A 22,577-nucleotide genomic window follows, 5' to 3' on the forward strand; every position below is an offset into this window, starting at 1 on the left:
ACATATTCACTGCATTTTATACAACCGCCACTGATTTTGGTTGAAAGAGGTTTTTTATGTTTCCTTCCCATCACTAGCTTTCGACTTAGAAAATTTCAGGATTCCAGATTCCAAATCCCAATTGTACGAAATGTAATACTTTTCGTTCTCATAAGTACGAATTTCCAAAACAACCACAATCCTACACTCCAACAAAAATCTCAATTCCACATTTCAGGATTCCAGTTTTATCCATTCACCCAAATCCCCATTGTACAAAATTTAGTACCATTTAGTACTTTTTGTACTCTAAGTACGAATTTCCAAAACTCCTTAGTTCTACACTGCAACAGTAATGTCAATTCCGAATTTGAGGATTCCAGCGCTATCCGTTCACCCAAATCCAATTTGTACTATATAAAGTACCATTTAGCACTGTTCGTACACATAAGTAAAAATTTCCAAGAGTACCTCAATTCTATATTTCAGCAATAATCTCAATTACGAATTCAGGATTCGTTCACTCAAATCACCATCGAACCAAATTTTGTACCATTTAGTACTTTGGTCACTTCATCAGCGACACTCAGTCTAAATTTGAGGAATCAAGCTCTATCCGTTCACCCAAATACAAATTGTACTAAATTTACTACCACTTAGTACTGTTCGTACACATAAGTACGAATTTGCAAAACTTCCTCAATCCTACACTCCACCAGTAGTCTCAACTTCAAATTTCGAGATTCCAACTCTATCTGTTCACCCAAATCGTAATTGTACCAAATTTAGTACCACTTGGTACTTTTCGTACCCATAAGTACGAATTTTCAAAACTATTTCCATTCTATTCTCTAACATCAGCCTTAATTCAAATTTCAGGATTCCAGCTCTATCCGTTCGCCTAAATCGTAATTGTTCCAAATTTAGTATCATTTAGTACTTTTCGTACCCATAAGTACGAATATTCAAAACTACTTTCGTTCTACTCTCCAAGAATAGCCTTAGTTCAAAATTTCAGAATTCCAGCTCCATCCGTTCGCCCAAATCGTAATTGTACCAAACTTAGTATCATTTAGTACTTTTCGTACCCATAAATACGAATTTTCAAAACTACTTCCGTTCCACTCTCTAATAGCAGCCTTAATTCAAATTTCAGGATTCCAGCTCTATCCGTTCGCCTAAATCGTAATTGTTCCAAATTTAGTATCATTTAGTACTTTTCGTATCCATAAGTACGAATTTTCAAAACTACTTTCATGCTACTCTCCAACAGTAGCCTTATTTCAAAATTTTAGGATTCCAGCTCTATCTATTCGCCCAAATCGTAATTGTACCAAATGCAGTACCATATAGTAATTTTCGTACCCATAAGTACGAATTTTCAAAACTACTTTCGTTGTACTCTCCAACAGTAGCCTAGGTCAAAATTTCAGGATTCCAGCTCCATCCGTTCGCCCAAATCGTAATTGTACCAAATTTAGTACTTTTCGTACCCATAAGAACGAATTTTAAAAACTACTTCCATTCTACCCTCCAACTATATCTTTAATCCAAAATTTCAGGATTCCAGCACTATCCGTTCGCTTAAATCATAATTGTACTAAATTTAGTATCATTTAGTACATTGCGTACCCATAAGTACGAATTTTCAAAACTACTTCCATTCTACTCACCAACAGTAACCTTAGTTCAAAATTTCAGGATTCCAGCTCTATCCGTTCGCCCAAATCGTAATTGTACCAAATTTAGTACCATTAAGTACTTTTCATACCCATGAGTACGAATTTTCAAAACTACTTCAATTTAACCCTCCAACTGCAGCCTTAATTCAAAATTTCAGGATTCCAGCTCTATCCGCTCAGCCTAAATCCAAATTGTACAAAATTTAGTACCATTTAGTACTTGTCGTACACATAAGTACGAATTTTCAAAACTGCTTCCATTCTACTCTCTAACAGCAGCCTTAATTCAAATTTCAGGATTCCAACTATATCCGTTCAGCCTAAATCCAAATTGTACCAAATTTTGTACCCTTTAGTACTTTTCGTACCCATATGTACGAATTTTCAAAACTACTTCCATTCTACTCTCTAACATCAGGATTCCAACTCTATCCGTTCGCCTGAATCATAATTGCACCAATTTTAGTATCATTTATTACTTTTCGTACCCATAAGTACGAATTTTCAAAACTACTCCCATGCTACCCTCCAACTGTAGCTTTAATTCAAAAATTTTAGGATTCCAGCTGTATCCGTTCAACCTATATCCAAATTGTACCAAATTTAGTACCATTTAGTACTTTTTGTACCCATAAGTACGAATTTTCAAACTACTTCCATTTTACTCTCGAACAGTAGCCTTAGTTCAAAATTTCAGGATTCCAACTCTATCCGTTCGCCCAAATCATAAGTGTACCAAATTTAGTACCATTTAGTACTTTTCGTGCCCATATGTACGAATTTTCAAAACTACGTCCATTCTACCCTCTAACAGTAGCCTTAGTTCAAAATTTCAGGATTCCACCTCCATCCGTTCGCCCACGTCGTAATTGTACCAAATTTAGTACAATTTAGTACTTTTCGTACCCATAAGTACGAATTTTCAAAACTACTTCCATGCTACCCTCCAACTGTAGCCTTAATTCAAACATTTCAGGATTCCAGCTCTATCCGTTCAACCTATATCCAAATTGTACCAAATTTAGTACCCTTTAGTACTTTTCGTACCCATAAGTACGAATGTTCAAAACTACTTCCATTTTACTCTCCAACTTAGTTCAAAATTTCAGGATTCCAACTCTATCCGTTCGCCCAAATCATAAGTGTACCAAATTTAGTACCATTTAGTAGTTTTCGTACCCATATGTACGAATTTTCAAAACAACGTCCATTCTACCCTCTAACAGTAGCCTTAGTTCAAAATTTCAGGATTCCAGCTCCATCCGTTCGCCCACGTCGTAAATGTAGTACAATTTAGTACTTTTCGTAACCATAAGTACGAATTTTCAAAACTACTTCCATGCTACCCTCCAACTGTAGCCTTAATTCAAAAATTTCAGGATTCCAGCTCTATCCGTTCAACCTTTATCCAAATTGTACCAAATTTAGTACCCTTTAGTACTTTTCGTACCCATAAGTACGAATGTTCAAAACTACTTCCATTTTACTCACCAACAGTAACCTTAGTTCAAAATTTCAGGATTCCAACTCTATCCGTTCGCCCAAATCATAAGGGTACCAAATTTAGTACCATTTAGTACTTTTCGCACCCATAAGTACGAATTTTCAAAACTACGTCCATTCTACTCTCCAACAGTAGCCTTAATTCAAAATTTCAGGATTCCAGCTCTATCCGTTCGCACAAATCATAATTGTACCAAATTTAGTACCATTTAGTACTTTTCGTACACATGTGTACACTTTTCCTAAACCACCTCCTTATGTCAACCGTACCTTTTAACCTTGATTCTCACACCAAATTTCAACCTATAACCTTTATCCGTTCGCAAAGTACGAATTGGCACCAAATTTAGTACACTTTAGTACTTTTCGTACACCTATAGTTCGAATTTCTAAAAACCCTTTGGTACACCTTTCTAACTCTCCATCAGTGACCTTCATTCCAAATTTCAAAGTTCTAGCTTTACCGGTTCGCCAAATACAAACGGTACCATATTTAGTAACTTTTAGTACTTTTAGTACCCTTCCAGTTCGAATTTCCAAAAACCAAGCCTTATCTGTCACCTTCGGACCAAGAGTGACCCTCACCCAAAATTTCATGATTCTAGCTTCAGCCGTTTCGTCTGGGCGTTGATGAATCAATCAGTCAGTCAGTCAGTGAATCAGTCACTCTACTCTTTTATTAATATAGATTTCTCTTATTTTATAAAAAACTAGCGGACCCGGCGAACTTCGTCTCGCTATTAAGGAATTTCATACAAAAACTCAATTTTCGATTTTTCCAATTTTCCGACTTTTCCAGAGGGATTTTCCACAATTTTCTTCCGTAAAGACCTTCTCCTCGAAAATGCTAATAACTGACAAAAAATTTTACAGAAATCGGCCTAGCCGTTCTCATTTTATGAATTACTATACATTTTTTACACTATTTTTATATATATAGATTTTTCGAATTGTATACACTTTTGTATGTCTTTTGAAGAAATGTGTCGCTGCCAACCAACTGGCTTTTTGTTGGGATCTCTAAAGCAATAGCTCATAAAATGTATCAAATAGAATGCATTTATCATAACTCCGTGTGGACTACATCGAAGGATGTAGTGATATCATAACTCTACATTACACCACTTCCAATTTTATTGCTGGTCACTTATCAATTTTACAAGAACGTGCGCAGCTAGAATGCACTCCATTTTACTTCCACAACACAGAGCAGTCCATTTTCGATCCAAAACTGACATTAACATTGAACCAGCACAGGTGATCTCCAAGAAAATATCCCTGAAGATGATTGTCGATGACAATCGAAATATTGGAAAAATAAAAGAAGAATAAAAATCAAAAATACATCGTTTTCTTTTTCAATTGACCTATAGCCAAACAAAACCACTAATAAAGAGAATTACATCAGGTCAACAATAAATAACAACAAAATATTTTTAATATAAATGCAACATATAAAAATTCAACCTAGTGCTGATAGACTCAACATATTCGTATACAAAGTTTAAATTGTTCTACACGCAGAGAAAAAATATTTTTCGCTTTTGTTGGAACAAAAATATATGTTTTGGTTCCAAAAATGTATTTGTTTTGTTCAAACATTGTAATCCAAATCCAAAAATACCATCTTTTGTTCCAAACATAGAAAACAAAAACATCTTTTGAATTTCCGCAATATTGTTAAAATCGTTAACAATACCGATTGTATGAACTATCATAATCTAATTTTGTTTACAAAAAGTATTGTCAATACAGAAAACCAGCCCAGAAATTTTTGATTTGAGTGCATATACTTCTCATATACACTTTTCGCATAACTTGGATATAAATGTCGCGTATAATATTGCAATCATTGATGAACACAATACATGGTTTGCTGCATTGGCTGACAACAAAGAAAATAAATAACCACAAGAACCCACCACAACATAAGGAATAATTAAACACCATAACAAACATGAAAAGGAAAGAAGAATGAAACAAAACAGAAACAAATAAAAACAAGAGTCTCACAAGTACATACACACAAAAACAAAGGTAAAGGCAGCATGTCATACAAACACACCACAACTCACCAAAATTGTTTTTTCAACACGGCATCGAATAGCGAGAGAAGAGAAACAAATTTTCGAAGAAAAGAGAGAAATATTGTTCAGTTGACACAAACTATTTTTGGATTTACAATACTACATGAGGAATCCAACGATATGTTAACAATACATATTTTGCTCTTGGAATATTGTTGGATCAAACATATTTTTTTCTCTGCGTGTACTATAACTACAAAATGATAACAACAGTGAAAATCATTAGATCATTGAAATTACAATCTTCCAATAAAAACATAACGGCCATGTATCCGCGTTAATGTACAAAAACACATTTGCATTTGAAAAACGATAAGTTCTAGGACAGAGAAGCCATTACATAGTCGATACGTCCGAAGATTTGCTTTACCACCAATGAAACCAGTAGTGGGATTCTGTAACTCATTTTTGCTGTTATCGATTATCGTCGGTAAAATGAATATGCTTATAATTTCGATAATTAACGAAATTTTTCGGTAAGTTAACGATGAGTAGAAAGTAGTCGCTAGCCTCTACCGACACAAACAGTGATGCCAACTTTTCTTTATGTTTTTAGTCATAATTTTGCGATATTATTTTACCGATTTTTGTCGGTAACAGCAAAAATGAGTTACAGAATCCCACTACAGGTAACGTAATTTGGTGACTATGTGGGTTCGAGTCCTTGGCTTTCCTTTTTCACTTGCAAATAATTTCAGATCATCAAGCTTAACTCTAAACGAGAAAATTAACAAAAATAACGTAGAAAAATTGATCAATAAAAAAAGAGGAATCAGAAAAAATGTTTTCCTTCGATATTCATACGACATTATTCCAAAACCGTTTAGAAATCTTTACGAAGATTCGGAAGGTACCTCAGATTTTCATACGACATTATTCCGAAATCGTTCAGAAATCTGAAAAAATCGCATTCCGAATTTCCCATGTATTTTCTTCCGATTTCGTTCCGAATTCTGACCGATCCGATTTCGCTCCGACATTTCGTTCCGAAATTATGTCAACCACTTCATACAACTTTCGTAAGATATTGTTACGATTTCGGATCCGAAATCGGACGTATCGTCCGAATTTTGTTCCGATTTCGGTACGATTGGTTTGCTGGGTCTGCATTGCACTACATCCAAACTTGTTTGCTGGTTTGTTCAATATTTTGTACCATTTGGTGCTTTTGGAAATCCGTAGTATAAATGTGCTAATAATAGTATCAAAAAATACAAAATTTGCTCTGTTGTGTATTATGTATTGTAATGATAGAGCTAAAGCTCTCTGAGAGGCTAGCTTTGGTATCAATGGTTGAAGAACGGAATGTAGCAGCATTTACTACTTTTCTACACATACGTAAACATTTCCAAAGTCGCCTACTTTAATCAAGCCCACTTCTCAGTCTTGTTTCTCGGCCAAATTTCAAGATTTTAGCTCTGTCCGTTCAAATAATACCAAATTTAGTACTATTTGCCCAAGATGAGGTAAAGACAGCAGTAAACCGGCTGAATAATAATAAGGCAGCAGGAGCTGATGGCCTACAAGCGACTCGCTGATAAGGTGTATTCATCAGCTAGTTAGCTCCATCTGGCAGGAGGAACACGTATAAGACGATTGGACGCTGAGCATCCTGTGTCCCGTCCATAAGAAGGGAGATAAGACTTTAGGCTCCAACTGTAGGGGCATAAGCTTCTCCCTATCGCCTACAAGATAGTGTCAGGGATATTGTGTGAAAGACTAAAGCCCATGGTCAACGAAATAATTGGACCAATCTGGCCCGCCATTGACCAGATATTTACCCTGCCGCAAATCCTGGAGAAGACCCAAGAAATGCAGATCGACACCTACCACCTTTTTGTCGATTATAAAGCTGTCTTCGACAGCCCGCTACGTTCAAAGGTATTCCAAGCCATGTCTTAATTCGGTATCCCCGCAAAGCTCATTCCAACTATAGGGACATAAGTCTTCTCCCTATCGCCTACAACATAGTGTCAGGGATATTGTGTGAACGACTAAAGCCCATGATCAACGAAATAATTGGACCATATCAATGCGGCTTTAGACCTGGCAAGTCCACCATTAACCGGATATTTGCCCTGCGGCAAAACCAGGAGAAAACCCAAGAGATGCAGACCGCCACCTACCACCTTTTTGTCGATTATAAAGCAGCCTTCGACAGCCCCTTATGTGCAAAGGTATTCCAAGCCATGTCTGAATTTGGTATCCTCGCAAAGCTCATTCGGCTTTGTAAAATGACTCTAACTGACACAAGATCTTCAGTTAAAATAGGAAAGAACATCTCCGAAGAGTTTTGTACCAAAAGAGGTTCCAGGCAAGGAGACAGCCTTTCGTGTGATGTTTTCAACATCCTGCTAGAAAAGGTTATACGAGAGGCAAAAGTCAAAAGAAGTGGCACAATCTACAACAATAGCCACATGTTACTTGCTTATGCTGATGATATAGACATCATGGGACGATCAGTAAAAGAAGTAACCGATACCTTTATGAAGGTCGAAGGAGAATCTGCTAAAGTGGGTCTGGCGGTAAGCGGCGAGAAGACCAAGTTGATGGCGTCGACTCGCAATGCGTCTATTGAGATCGGACAAACTGTTGAAGTTGGTTCCTATAATTTTGAGATAGTAAAAGACTTCGTATACCTCGTAAAACGTATCGAGATGCAGCGATTGCGTTGGCTACGCCATATAATAAGAATAAGCGATGATGAACCCGCTAAAAGGCGTATAAATTCGAGCCACATGGCGGTGCATGCAGAATTGACAGGCCAAAGAATAGATGGCGCAAACAAGTGGATGAAGAGATAACAAGGCGCGGTATTCCAGAAAGCGAGGCACTAAACTGAGAGAATTGAAGATCTTTCTATGTTCGGTCTATGGAACAAATGTTCTGTAATGGGCCAGCTAAGTAAGTAAGAAGGGCTTGGGTACATAAGCTGCCTCACCTGCTTACCTTGCTTTCCTGCTTCATTTCTGACATAACAAAAATAAAAGAATAACCCGGCGTTTACAAATGCCAGTGTTAGCAAGACAATAGCAAAAATACAAACCTTTTTTACAAATGCATTTATAAATTCTTAAATATGTATCATGGCACAATAAGAAGGTACAGCGCCAAAACAACTGATTTTCAGACTAGTTGTCAAAATGCATTGTTGTGAATAAAATCTCAAACAAAATGTAAACAAGCAATTCACAGCACTGTATTATTGTGATCAAATTTGACTTTTGGTATGATTTGTGGTATGTTCCTTTACTTTTAAAAATGGTAAATGGTAAATGTGGTGAACTGCTCTCATATAAGTTGTATTCTTTCTAAAGTAAAGGAACGCTTTGCAGGTTAAAAATGGTAAGAAATGGTAACCTCAGGCACGTAAAGGAACAGAGCTTTGATGTAACACCTTCTTATTCCACCATGATATGTATAGAGAAATGTATGAATGTGTTGGTGAAAATGGTTTGTAACTTTTCTATTGTCTTGCGAATACCAAGGCCTACAGAAGGTCGGCCATTCAGAGTTCTGTTAACAACTTTTGACAACAAACATAATATATTGTTCATTATTGTGATTTAATTTCCTTTGTATTTTAGTATTTTAGTCATGGCTAACTAGTTTGGGCTGAGTGTCCGACTGTATAGACTGTGGTCTGTATGTAACCGCCAAGTAAAGAAGGCCGTGCCAATTTCGAACTAAGTTGCACTTTTCTTTTTTATTCTTTTATTTTTGTTATGTCAGAAATGAAGCAGGTAAGCAGGCGATACAGCTTACGTACCCAGGCCTTAACACTGGAATTCTAGCCTTTTTGAGTAAAAGTTATATTTTTAAAACATTTGTGACGGAATTTGCTTGCAATTTCAACACACTTCATATTTCTATTTTATTTTGTTCTCTGCTGGATTTGATCACGCCAACTTCTGATTCGTAGCCAAACACACAACACACTGTGCGTACGAAGATTAAGGGTTGTTTAAACGCTCACATGTGCACCACCAACTGTTCTTTATTTTGTCAACAAAAAACTCGCGTGCCGACGGATAGTGTTGAACACACTTCCCTAGGATTTGTATGCGGGCACACACGCTCTGTGCCACCGTACTCATTACCGTAATCATTAGTAAGTAGTGAAATAAGTAGTTTCAACTTGTTACATTACTTTGTAATGGGTTACATAATGACTAACAGGTCCGAATTTTTGCTGGGACATGTATATTCTTGTGGGTTCTGGAATAGAGCTATTGTCTCACATTCCCAGCAGAATTTCCTTATCAAATCAGTCAGTCAGCGCCAATCAACTTGAAATCAAAATGAAGACATAAACTTTGTACTAAATTAAAGCCTCACCGATTAAACATTGTATGTGGGTGACACATTAACAAAGTTCATTGTCCAAATGATAAGTCTCAAATATTATTGGCTACTTTATTGTAACCCAGTGGCAAAATGCGAATAAATATTGTCATTTGGACATGTCAATTATGATTATTAAATACGAGAAACATCCACATTTCGCTTTATTCGGCGTACTTCTACATTGTCGTTTTTAATTGAGAGATAATCACGGTTACGGTGTTCAACTTTCTGCTGATAGTTAAATGAAATCTGGAGTATAATGATAAGCAATGTCAGTTTTATTATTGGATCTGTGGAATATTATTTGAAGACATGTGTGTACACATGTCTACAGATACGGCTATATTTATAATCGGTTTTATATTTAATATTATAGATTATTTCATATCTTTCTGCTGCTGTATTTAATTGTACAAAGAGAACAAATATAGCGAGAGAGATAGAGATGGTGAGAATTTTACAGTCACAGTGTGAAATTTTACACATTTTTTATGTTATTCAAAAAGGAAAATAGTGTTTGGTACGAGTGGTACTATATAAATTTCTGGCCTAATAATAAGAACGCTAGTATTTGTCATCAAAAATGATTTTATTGTTTCAAAGTATTTTTCAGCATGATGAACTGAGAAAGGAGGATAAAAATCGAATTTGGTTTGCTATTTTGACCATTAAGAACCATTTCTACAGAGTTCGTATATTTTAGAAAGTTGTTTACTAAGATCTAAGGTACATTTTTCTAGTTGGTTGTTTGCTTCAATTTTGATCGGTTTGATATCTCTAGACTAAAATCCGTGCTATCTTATAAGCCATATGGAGAGGACTTATGTCCCTATACTTAGTGAGAGTACATAGTCTTATCTCATTTCTTGTTGACGGGGCATACGATGCTCAGGTCGTCGGGTACGCGTTCTTTATGCCAAATGGTGGTAACTAACTGATACAAACGAAATCAAAATACAATCTCATAGCCAGGTTATTATACTATTATGCTCCGAAACACATCATATCACAAGTGATTTACCTAGTTTGAGAACAAGATAGTATGATTATCCGCCGTTGGGATCACAACCGTTAAGTGAACTAACAAAAAACCTCGAGCAGAGAACCTTTAACTGGTATTCTCTCTAAAAATTTATTTAAAAGTCATTCTTTAAAAGATCTTCTATGCGTACATTTAAGTATACCCCTGCGAAGCTAAAAACTGTTTTCCAATATTAGTAATATCAGATACTGTTTTAAACTAGACTGCAAAATAACCGAATGACGTTTACACGCTCAGCTGGTATCACTGATATGGACGAAAGAAACAAAAAGTCAGCTTATCACCCAAGCTGAACACACAAGTAATCAAATCAAATAATAAATAAGTACGTAAACAAGAGAACTAAATAGTTTCATTTTCGATTTGAGTCGACTTATTTGTTCCGCATAGTAGAAATGATACAAGTTTTGCTATACATAAACATGCTTAAAACGGTTCCTAAGGCAATATATTTAAATGGCATAGGATTCTATGAATCGATAGAAGTTACCCTTCTTTAAGAAAGGTTCTATAGAAGCGACCTTTCATTCAGAAAGGGTTATATAGAAGCAGTCTTTCCTTCATAAAGAGTATATAGAGGAGTCCTTTCTTTCAGAAAGGGTTATATAGAAGCACTCTTTCATTCAAAAAGGGTATATAAGCACCCATTCTATAAAAAATGGCCTGTATAAGCACCCTTTCTTTTAGAAAGGGTCTGTAGAAGCACCCTATCTTTCAGAGAGGGTCTATAGAAGCACCCTTTCTTTCAGAGAGGGTCTATAGAAGCAACCTTTCTTTCAGAGAGGGTCTATAGAAGCACCCTTTCTTTCAGAAAGAGTCTATAAAAGCACCCCCTTTTTCAGAAAGGGTCTATAAAAGCACCTCCTTTTTCAGAAAGGGTCTATAGAAACACCCTTTCTTTAAGAAAGGGTCTATAGAAACACCCTTTCTTTAAGAAAAGGTCTATAGAAACACCCTTTCTTTCAGAAAGGGTCTGTATAAGCACCCTTTCTTTCAGAAAGAGTCTATAGAAGCACCCTTTCTTTCAGAAAGAGTCTATAGAAGCACCCTTTCTTTCAGAAAGAGTCTATAGAAGCACCCTTTCTTTCAGAAAGAGTCTATAGAAGCACCCTTTCTTTCAGAAAGAGTCTATAGAAGCAGCCTTTCTTTCAGAAAGAGTCTATAGAAGCACCCTTTCATTCAGAAAGAATCTATAGAAGCACCCTTTCTATCAGAAAGAGTCTATAAAAGCACCCCCTTTTTCAGAAAGCGTCTATAAAAGCACCTCCTTTTTCAGAAAGGGTCTATAGAAACACCCTTTCTTTAAGAAAGGGTCTATAGAAACACCCTTTCTTTAAGAAAGGGTCTATAGAAACACCCTTTCTTTAAGAAAGGGTCTATAGAAACACCCTTTCTTTAAGAAAGGGTCTATAGAAACACCCTTTCTTTAAGAAAGGGTCTATAGAAACACCCTTTCTTTCAGAAAGAGTCTGTATAAGCACCCTTTCTTTCAGAAAGAGTCTATAGAAGCACCCTTTCTTTCAGAAAGAGTCTATAGAAGCACCCTTTCTTTCAGAAAGAGTCTATAGAAGCACTTTTTCTTTCAGAAAGAGTCTATAGAAGCACCCTTTCTTTCAGAAAGAGTCTATAGAAGCAGCCTTTCTTTCAGAAAGAGTCTATAGAAGCACCCTTTCATTCAGAAAGAATCTATAGAAGCACCCTTTCTTTCAGAAAGTGTCTATAGAAGCACCCTTTCATTCAGAAAGAGTCTATAGAAGCACCCTTTCTTTCAGAAAGTGTCTATAGAAGCACCCTTTCTTTCAGAAAGGGTCTATATAAGCACCCTTTCTTTCAGAAAGTGTCTATATAAGCTCCCTTTCTTTCATAAAGTGTCTATATAAGCACCCTTTCTTTCAGAAAGTGTCTATAGAAGCACCCTTTCTTTCAGAAAGAGTCTATAGAAGCACCCTTTCTTTCAGAAAGTGTCTATAGAAGCACCCTTTCATTCAGAAAGAGTCTATAGAAGCACCCTTTCTTTCAGAAAGTTTCTATAGAAGCAACCTTTCTTTCAGAAAGTGTCTATATAAGCACCCTTTCTTTCAGAAAGTGTCTATATAAGCACCCTTTCTCTCAGAAAGTGTCTATATAAGCACCCTTTCTTTCAGAAAGTGTCTATAGAAGCACCCTTTCTTTCAGAAAGTGTCTATAGAAGCACCCTTTCATTCAGAAAGAGTCTATAGAAGCACCCTTTCTTTCAGAAAGTTTCTATAGAAGCAACCTTTCTTTCAGAAAGTTTCTATAGAAGCAACCTTTCTTTCAGAAAGTGTCTATATAAGCACCCTTTCTTTCAGAAAGTGTCTATATAAGCACCCTTTCTTTCATAAAGTGTCTATATAAGCACCCTTTCTCTCAGAAAGTGTCTATATAAGCACCCTTTCTTTCAGAAAGTTTCTATAGAAGCACCCTTTCTTTCAGAAAGTGTCTATATAAGCACCCTTTCTCTCAGAAAGTGTCTATATAAGCACCCTTTCTCTCAGAAAGTGTCTATATAAGCACCCTTTCTTTCAGAAAGTGTCTATATAAGCACCCTTTCTTTCAGAAAGTGTCTATATAAGCACCCTTTCTTTCATAAAGTGTATATAGAAGCACCCTTTCATTCAGAAATAGTCTATAGAAGCACCCTTTCTTTCAGAAAGTTTCTATAGAAGCACCCTTTCATTCAGAAAGAGTCTATAGAAGCACCCTTTCTTTCAGAAAGTGTCTATATAAGCACCCTTTCTTTCAGAAAGTGTCTATATAAGCACCCTTTCTTTCAGAAAGTGTCTATATAAGCACCCTTTCTCTCAGAAAGTGTCTATATAAGCACCCTTTCTTTCAGAAAGTGTCTGTATAAGCACCCTTTCTCTCAGAAAGTGTCTATATAAGCACCCTTTCTCTCAGAAAGTGTCTATATAAGCACCCTTTCTTTCAGAAAGTGTCTATAGAAGCACCCTTTCTTTCAGAAATTGTCTATATAAGCACCCTTTCATTCAGAAAGTGTCTATATAAGCACCCTTTCATTCAGAAAGTGTCTATATAAGCACCCTTTCATTCAGAAAGTTTCTATAGAAGCACGCTTTCATTCAGAAAGAGTCTATAGAAGCACCCTTTCTTTCAGAAAGAGTCTATAGAAGCACCCTTTCTTTCAGAAAGTGTCTATAGAAGCACCCTTTCATTCAGAAAGAGTCTATAGAAGCACCCATTCTTTCAGAAAGTTTCTATAGAAGCACCCTTTCTTTCAGAAAGTGTCTATATAAGCACCCTTTCTTTCATAAAGTGTCTATAGAAGCACCCTTTCATTTAGAAAGAGTCTATAGAAGCACCCTTTCTTTCAGAAAGTTTCTATAGAAGCACCCTTTCCTTCAGAAAGTGTCTATATAAGCACCCTTTCTTTCATAAAGTGTCTATATAAGCACCCTTTCTCTCAGAAAGTGTCTATATAGGCACCCTTTCTTTCAGAAAGTTTCTATAGAAGCACCCTTTCTTTCAGAAAGTGTCTATATAAGCACCCTTTCTTTCAGAAAGTGTCTATATAAGCACTCTTTCTTTCATAAAGTGTCTATAGAAGCACCCTTTCATTTAGAAAGAGTCTATAGAAGCACCCTTTCTTTCAGAAAGTTTCTATAGAAGCACCCTTTCCTTCAGAAAGTGTCTATATAAGCACCCTTTCCTTCAGAAAGTGTCTATATAAGCACCCTTTCCTTCAGAAAGTGTCTATATAAGCACCCTTTCTCTCAGAAAGTGTCTATATAGGCACCCTTTCTTTCATAAAGTGTCTATAGAAGCACCCTTTCATTTAGAAAGAGTCTATAGAAGCACCCTTTCCTTCAGAAAGTGTCTATATAAGCACCCTTTCCTTCAGAAAGTGTCTATATAAGCACCCTTTCCTTCAGAAAGTGTCTATATAAGCACCCTTTCTTTCAGAAAGTGTCTATATAAGCACCCTTTCTTTCATAAAGTGTCTATAGAAGCACCCTTTCATTTAGAAAGAGTCTATAGAAGCACCCTTTCTTTCAGAAAGTTTCTATAGAAGCACCCTTTCCTTCAGAAAGTGTCTATATAAGCACCCTTTCCTTCAGAAAGTGTCTATATAAGCACCCTTTCTCTCAGAAAGTGTCTATATAGGCACCCTTTCTTTCAGAAAGTGTCTATATAAGCACCCTTTCTTTCAGAAAGTGTCTATATAAGCACCCTTTCTTTCAGAAAGTGTCTATATAAGCACTCTTTCTTTCATAAAGTGTCTATAGAAGCACCCTTTCATTTAGAAAGAGTCTATAGAAGCACCCTTTCTTTCAGAAAGTTTCTATAGAAGCACCCTTTCCTTCAGAAAGTGTCTATATAAGCACCCTTTCCTTCAGAAAGTGTCTATATAAGCACCCTTTCTCCCAGAAAGTGTCTATATAGGCACCCTTTCTTTCAGAAAGTGTCTATATAAGCACCCTTTCTTTCAGAAAGTGTCTATATAGGCACCCTTTCTTTCAGAAAGTGTCTATATAAGCACCCTTTCTTTCAGAAAGTGTCTATATAAGCACCCTTTCTTTCAGAAAGTGTCTATATAAGCACTCTTTCTTTCATAAAGTGTCTATAGAAGCACCCTTTCATTTAGAAAGAGTCTATAGAAGCACCCTTTCTTTCAGAAAGTGTCTATATAAGCACCCTTTCTTTCAGAAAGTGTCTATATAAGCACCCTTTCCTTCAGAAAGTGTCTATATAAGCACCCTTTCCTTCAGAAAGTGTCTATATAAGCACCCTTTCTTTCAGAAAGTGTCTATATAGGCACCCTTTCTTTCAGAAAGTTTCTATAGAAGCACCCTTTCTTTCAGAAAGTGTCTATATAAGCACCCTTTCTTTCAGAAAGTGTCTATATAAGCACTCTTTCTTTCATAAAGTGTCTATAGAAGCACCCTTTCATTTAGAAAGAGTCTATAGAAGCACCCTTTCTTTCAGAAAGTTTCTATAGAAGCACCCTTTCCTTCAGAAAGTGTCTATATAAGCACCCTTTCCTTCAGAAAGTGTCTATATAAGCACCCTTTCCTTCAGAAAGTGTCTATATAAGCACCCTTTCTCTCAGAAAGTGTCTATATAGGCACCCTTTCTTTCATAAAGTGTCTATAGAAGCACCCTTTCATTTAGAAAGAGTCTATAGAAGCACCCTTTCCTTCAGAAAGTGTCTATATAAGCACCCTTTCCTTCAGAAAGTGTCTATATAAGCACCCTTTCCTTCAGAAAGTGTCTATATAAGCACCCTTTCTTTCAGAAAGTGTCTATATAAGCACCCTTTCTTTCATAAAGTGTCTATATAAGCACTCTTTCTTTCATAAAGTGTCTATAGAAGCACCCTTTCATTTAGAAAGAGTCTATAGAAGCACCCTTTCTTTCAGAAAGTTTCTATAGAAGCACCCTTTCTTTCAGAAAGTGTCTATATAAGCACTCCTTCTTTCATAAAGTGTCTATAGAAGCACCCTTTCATTTAGAAAGAGTCTATAGAAGCACCCTTTCTTTCAGAAAGTGTCTATATAAGCACCCTTTCTTTCAGAAAGTGTCTATATAAGCACTCTTTCTTTCATAAAGTGTCTATAGAAGCACCCTTTCATTTAGAAAGAGTCTATAGAAGCACCATTTCTTTCAGAAAGTGTCTATATAAGCACCCTTTCTTTCATAAAGTGTCTATATAAGCACTCTTTCTTTCATAAAGTGTCTATAGAAGCACCCTTTCATTTAGAAAGAGTCTATAGAAGCACCCTTTCTTTCAGAAAGTTTCTATAGAAGCACCCTTTCTTTCATAAAGTGTCTATATAAGCACTCTTTCTTTCATAAAGTGTCTATAGAAGCACCCTTTCATTTAGAAAGAGTCTATAGAAGCACCCTTTCTTTCAGAAAGTGTCTATATAAGCACCCTTTCTTTCAGAAAGTGTCTATATAAGCACTCTTTCTTTCATAAAGTGTCTATAGAAGCACCCTTTCATTTAGAAAGAGTCTATAGAAGCACCCTTTCTTTCAGAAAGTTTCTATAGAAGCACCCTTTCCTTCAGAAAGTGTCTATATAAGCACCCTTTCTTTCAGAAAGTGTCTATATAAGCACCCTTTCTTTCAGAAAGTGTCTATATAAGCACCCTTTCTTTCAGAAAGTGTCTATATAAGCACTCTTTCTTTCATAAAGTGTCTATAGAAGCACCCTTTCATTTAGAAAGAGTCTATAGAAGCACCCTTTCTTTCAGAAAGTTTCTATAGAAGCACCCTTTCCTTCAGAAAGTGTCTATATAAGCACCCTTTCTTTTTTTTTTTTTTTTTTTTTTTTGGTCGGGGAAAAAATCTTCCAAAGACTCTGGCTACCTGATTTCGCCAGGTGTGCGAGACTTTAACACGCTAAAATAACCCCTTTACTCTGATCCTCTATCCCTGCGGTACCGCCGTATGAGCATTTCGTCGCAGGGGGGAATGTTCTAAAGAACGCTGCTATGTATTATTCGCCTTCGAATCTCATCTTGTCGGCGTAGTTCCAATATGATTGTCTTCACATATTCAGAGACATATTCCCAATTGTCAAGAGACACCATCATTATTTCAATTATATTTTCAACATGTACTTCACTGTTAACTTGCCGCTCTAAGTTTGCCCTCGCTACAATAAAGCGCGGACACAAAAAGAAAACATGATAAGGGTCTTCTACTTGCTCCACACAACAAGGACAATTAGGGGAGTGGTCCAGGCCAAAACGATATAAATAGGACCTAAAGCATCCATGTCCGGAAAGAAATTGGGTTAGATAAAAATTTAAATAACCATGCCGCCTGTTTAACCAACTATCCACATTCCGTATTAGTGAATACGTCCATCTACCTTTTGTAGATACTGTCCACCTGTTTTGCCACTCGATAATGCTCCGTCTTCTTGCTATGTCGGGATCTATGTCGGTTTCCCGCGATCTTCGGGAATTGAATACGAATTCAGATTCTCTCGCTAGGATATCAATAGGTATCATAGCGGCGATAACATAGGCTGCATCGTCAGACACAGTCCTATATGCACAGCATACACGTAGTGCTGTAAGTCTATATACCGAGCCAATCTTTGCATAGTACGTGGCGTACCTCGTGGATTGTGCCCATATTGGTGCTGCGTAGAGAATTATATTTTTGACTACTCCTGCAAGAATTTTTCTACTTAAGTATCTTGGTCCCCTTGTGTTTGGCATAATACGGCACAGCGCTTTACAAGCGTTTCCGGCTTTTGCCTTTATGTAGTCTAAGTGGTCTTTAAAAGACAGGCGATTGTCTATGATAACGCCGAGGTATTTCAGACTTTCCGCTGTTGTTATTGTGCATTCTCCAATTTGAATATTTATTCTTTCCACCACCCTACGACTTGTAATTAAGACTGCTTCCGTTTTTTGATCGGCTAATGCCAGGCCTTGGGAGAACAACCATGATCTGACCAACTGTATGCTGGCCTCTGTTACTGTTCTTGCTTCTTCGGTTGTTTTTGCAACAATAACCAGCGCGATATCATCCGCAAACCCAATGATATTAGCTTTCTGTGGAAGTTTGAGCCGTAAAACGCCATCATACATCACGTTCCATAGAAGCGGTCCAAGAACGGATCCTTGTGGTACTCCTCCTGTTATTTGGTATTCCTTTGTACCTTCTTCAGTTTCATATATCAGGATTCTGTTGCGGAAGTAGTCCTGGATTATGGCAACAAGATATGCCGGGGCATTTAACCGTCGCAGAGCCTTTAAGATATTCTCCTAATTGGCTGAGTTGAATGCGTTTTTAACGTCTAGTGTTACGACCACACAGTATTCTTTTGTCCCTTTTTTCCAGCTTTGACCATGAATTGCTGCCTTTGCGATGTCGATTACCATTTTTGTTGCATCAATCGTAGATCTCCTTTTCCTAAAGCCAAATTGACATTCGGATAAGCCTTCTGCACGTTCGATGCACTCCTCCAGTCTATCGCGGATAATGCTCTCAAGGAGTTTTCCGCATGTATCTATCATACATAGTGGGCGATATGACGAGGGGTTTCCCAGAGGCTTGCCATTTTTAGGCAGTAGCACTAGCCTTTGCCTTTTCCATATTGATGGAAAGGATCCAAATTCCAAGCATGTGTTAAATAATTTAAGCAACTGTCCACCACAGCACTTCACAATCTCTTTTAGGACATAATTGGGAATTCCATCTAGGCCTGGCGCTTTAGAGTCATCGAATTTCGAGACGGCAAGATTTATCTCCGCTGATGTGACAGGGGGGTAAACAAACTGTCCACCGGGGTCGTATGTTGCCCATGTTGCTACCTTTTGATGAGGAAAGAGGTGATTCACAATATTTCTTAGCGTTTTAGCATCTGTAGGTGTATTTGAGCTAAAGCACTTCAGTTTTTTAGTCACAATCTTGTAGGCTAATCCAAACGGCTGGTTTTCTACATCATCACAAATTGTTAGGAAACATGCTCTTTTGCTTCTTTGTATGGCTTTTTTGAGAGCTTTCTTTTTCATCTTGAGAATCTGTCTATAAGTTTCGTTATCGTCTCTATCTCGTGTTCTTACAAAGCGTCTTCTAGCACGAAGACACTCCTTGCGTAATTCAGCGATTTCAGCGTTCCACCAATATACTGGGGCTTTACCTACTCCTCGTTTTCTCTTTTTCATGGATGCGTTGCATGCCTGTGTTGTCTGTAGTATTAGCTTTTTAGCCATGTTTTCCGGAGTTCCCTGCAGTTCTGTGCCTTCCATACATAGGGCGAATATTTCTTTATCTAGTGAGTCTCTTTTCCAGCCAATTACTTCTGGCGTTCGAACCGTTGATGTTATTGTTGCAGCATCGTTATACTTAATGATTATGGCGCTATGATCACTATAAGTGTACATGTCACTGATTTGCCAGTTAAACCGGTCATAGATGCTTGTACTGGCAAAGGTGATATCGATTATAGAACTTCCACCATTTCGATTGAATGTTGGAGTGCTGCCCGAGTTTAAAAGTTCCACGTCTAGTTGTGCAAATGGTTCTAATAATATTCGACCCCTTTCGTTTGTTCTTGGGCTGCCCCATTCTGTCGCCCAAGCATTGAAGTCGCCCGCTATCAAAATTGGACTTTTGGACGAAGCATCATTTACTAGCTTGGTAATAATGTGTTTATACTCCTCAATATCATATCTTGGCGGTAGGTAACAGCTGTAAACTGTTAAACCAGCGACAGTAGCTCGAACAAATCCGAGTTCAGAATTCAAGACATTCTGCATTGGTTTGTTTATGGACCACAACGTGGATGTGCCAGATGTATCACAATACCAGTTTGATGAACTAATGTTCCGATAGGGCTCGCTGATAATTGCTAGATCCACCTCTAGTTCTCGAACTGTCTGTTTTAACAGATCTTGAGCAGCCTCGCAATGATTTAGATTTAATTGTATCACTTTCATATTGATCCTCTAAGTTGGCGTAGAGCTTCCTTATATCTCGGACACACAGTCGACCCAGTGACGTGGCTACGGTTTACCAATGGATCTTTGCACAGCATACACATGGGAGGATTTTTACAAGCCGCAACCCTGTGACCCGCTTCTCCACAGCAAATGCAGCGTCCTGAATTGTCATTTGGGTTTTTACATCTAGCTGCCGTATGTCCAAAGTCTAGACATTTATAGCACCTTGTTGGTATTAACTTTTCACGAACTCGACAGTCCGCCCATCCAATCCGTACTATTCTTTTCTGCAAAAGTATATTAGCAAACGGCGAGCTTAGGAAAACAGTAGCCGTTTGTGTACCTCTGTAGGCTTTTCTTAAAGATTTTATTGCACTTGGTTGCAATTCTTTAAACTCGTCCGAAATGTCGATAATAGCTTGGATTATATCTTCTTTAGTAGACACGCCATCTATATCTTTAATTTCCAGTTGTATTTCCTGGGTTAAAGCACGTACTTCGGCGGATGGACCTAGCACGTTTTCAATTTCCTTCCTAAATTCACTTGTGTTCTCGTGTGCCGGTTTATTTAGCTCCAACAATAACTCACCCTTTTCTGTCTTCCTAATTGTTTTTACATTTTTACCTAGGACAGCCAGCTTTGCTTCACCTTTCACTTTTCTCAGGATATCTGTATATGAGGAGTCACCACATGTTTTGATTATTAAAGCATCTGGTTTATTGGGTTTCCTTCTCCTTCTAGCCCTTGGTGGAACCTTGTTCCAAACCTTCGTCTTGTGTTCGGTTTCGGATCTCCCCGCAGATTCATTGGTCACCTCTTCCGCCGTTTTTACAGTTTGTTGCTGTGTAGTATTGTACACGGTTTCTTTCTTCTTCTTTGTGCTATTTTCTTTAGGGCTTTGTGTTTTGGGACCTCTTTTCAACGCAGGCGTTTTTGGGGTTCCTTGTTGTTGAGGTTTTAGCCATACTTCTGTTTGAGTCTCCTTATTCTCTAGCAGACCCATTTGACGTATCCCGGCTTCTTTATCAAAGTCGTCAGCCACTTTTAAATACATTGCCTGTATCTCACGCATCATTGATTGTATATCTTTGTGGATATTGTTTTTAGATTTAACGAATTCATCCAACTGTGATATCTTTCTTCCCAGTCTCCTCAGATTTTCACTTCCAGGATTTTTATTTTTGGGTTCTTCCTCACCTAGATTGTTACCAGATATCGCCTTTACAATCACCGAACTTCTTCCATGTGGCGAGTCTACACTTCCCATATTTTCTACTCGTAGACCCGAGCATCTTCCCAGTGGGGTTTCTTCAACTCCTATATTTGTTCTTTTGTTTTCTGTGTTTTCTTCATTCATTTTTAGGTTTCGTGGTCCCAACTCAAAGCCGCTATCTCCGCTCGCAAAATGTGCAGTCACGTTAAGATCCCATGGGTCCCTATTTCTAGGTCCATGCGAGGGTTGACGGGAGATCCTTATGAGATCTCCCGTTCAGAGCCAGATCCGTGTTAATCGGGAATGTGCATCCGAACCTACACTGCCAACTTAATGGGACGAGCATTGAACGTACTTTGAGATTTGCCAAGTTTTAACGGGACGGAGGCAGCTGTGGCATTAGCCTGAAAGCCATTTCTGTAAGGTTCCACCCCGACATACTCAGGTTCCAGAATACCACAGCCGTCAGCCCAGGGTTCATCAATTCCAAAACGTAGTCCAGTAATGCCATAATCAAGATCGTGCTGGCTTGATCTTGATGCCTTTCGGCAGGATTTCACTTTCTTCCATGTATAGGGTTTGACTGGGGATAACCACGGAGTCGTCACCTCCTTTCCTAACCTCTCTTGAGGCGTTCCCTTATGGCGGAATACATAATTGTTGGCGGTATTCACTCGCCCCGACACAGGGTTTCTCAGAGCACTTGCACCATTTTAATACGCTCTCCACACCTGCCAAAACTAGGGTCCGCGGGGTCGTTACTCCCGTTATCCTCTCCTGAGGATACCCTTGCGGGAAGCACCCATTCTTTCAGAAAGTGTCTATATAAGCACTCTTTCTTTCATAAAGTGTCTATAGAAGCACCCTTTCATTTAGAAAGAGTCTATAGAAGCACCCTTTCATTTAGAAAGAGTCTATAGAAGCACCCTTTCTTTCAGAAAGTTTCTATAGAAGCACCCTTTCCTTCAGAAAGTGTCTATATAAGCACCCTTTCTTTCATAAAGTGTCTATATAAGCACCCTTTCTTTCAGAAAGTGTCTATATAAGCACCCTTTCTTTCAGAAAGTGTCTATATAAGCACCCTTTCTCTCAGAAAGTGTCTATATAAGCACCCTTTCTTTCAGAAAGTGTCTATATAAGCACCCTTTCTCTCAGAAAGTGTCTATATAAGCACCCTTTCTTTCAGAAAGTGTCTATATAAGCACCCTTTCTCTCAGAAAGTGTCTATATAAGCACCCTTTCTTTCAGAAAGTGTCTATATAAGCACCCTTTCTCTC

At 37.7% G+C, this 22,577-nt stretch overlaps 1 protein-coding gene across 1 annotated transcript in view; it reads right to left on the minus strand.

Moving 5' to 3' along the window:
• Positions 1-20,083, minus strand: part of LOC141402976 (uncharacterized) — a 78,021-nt gene extending 57,938 nt beyond the window's left edge. The window contains exon 1 of the mRNA XM_073985104.1: positions 19,208-20,083. Within this exon, the coding sequence (XP_073841205.1) occupies positions 19,208-20,083 (876 nt within the window). The remainder of the gene's footprint in view (positions 1-19,207) is intronic.
• Between the last annotated feature and the right edge of the window lie 2,494 nt (positions 20,084-22,577).

The sequence above is a fragment of the Musca autumnalis genome, unplaced genomic scaffold (assembly GCF_047663935.1).
Source record: "Musca autumnalis isolate F117 unplaced genomic scaffold, ASM4766393v1 scaffold_4, whole genome shotgun sequence".
Classification (NCBI taxonomy): Eukaryota; Metazoa; Arthropoda; class Insecta; order Diptera; family Muscidae; genus Musca; species Musca autumnalis.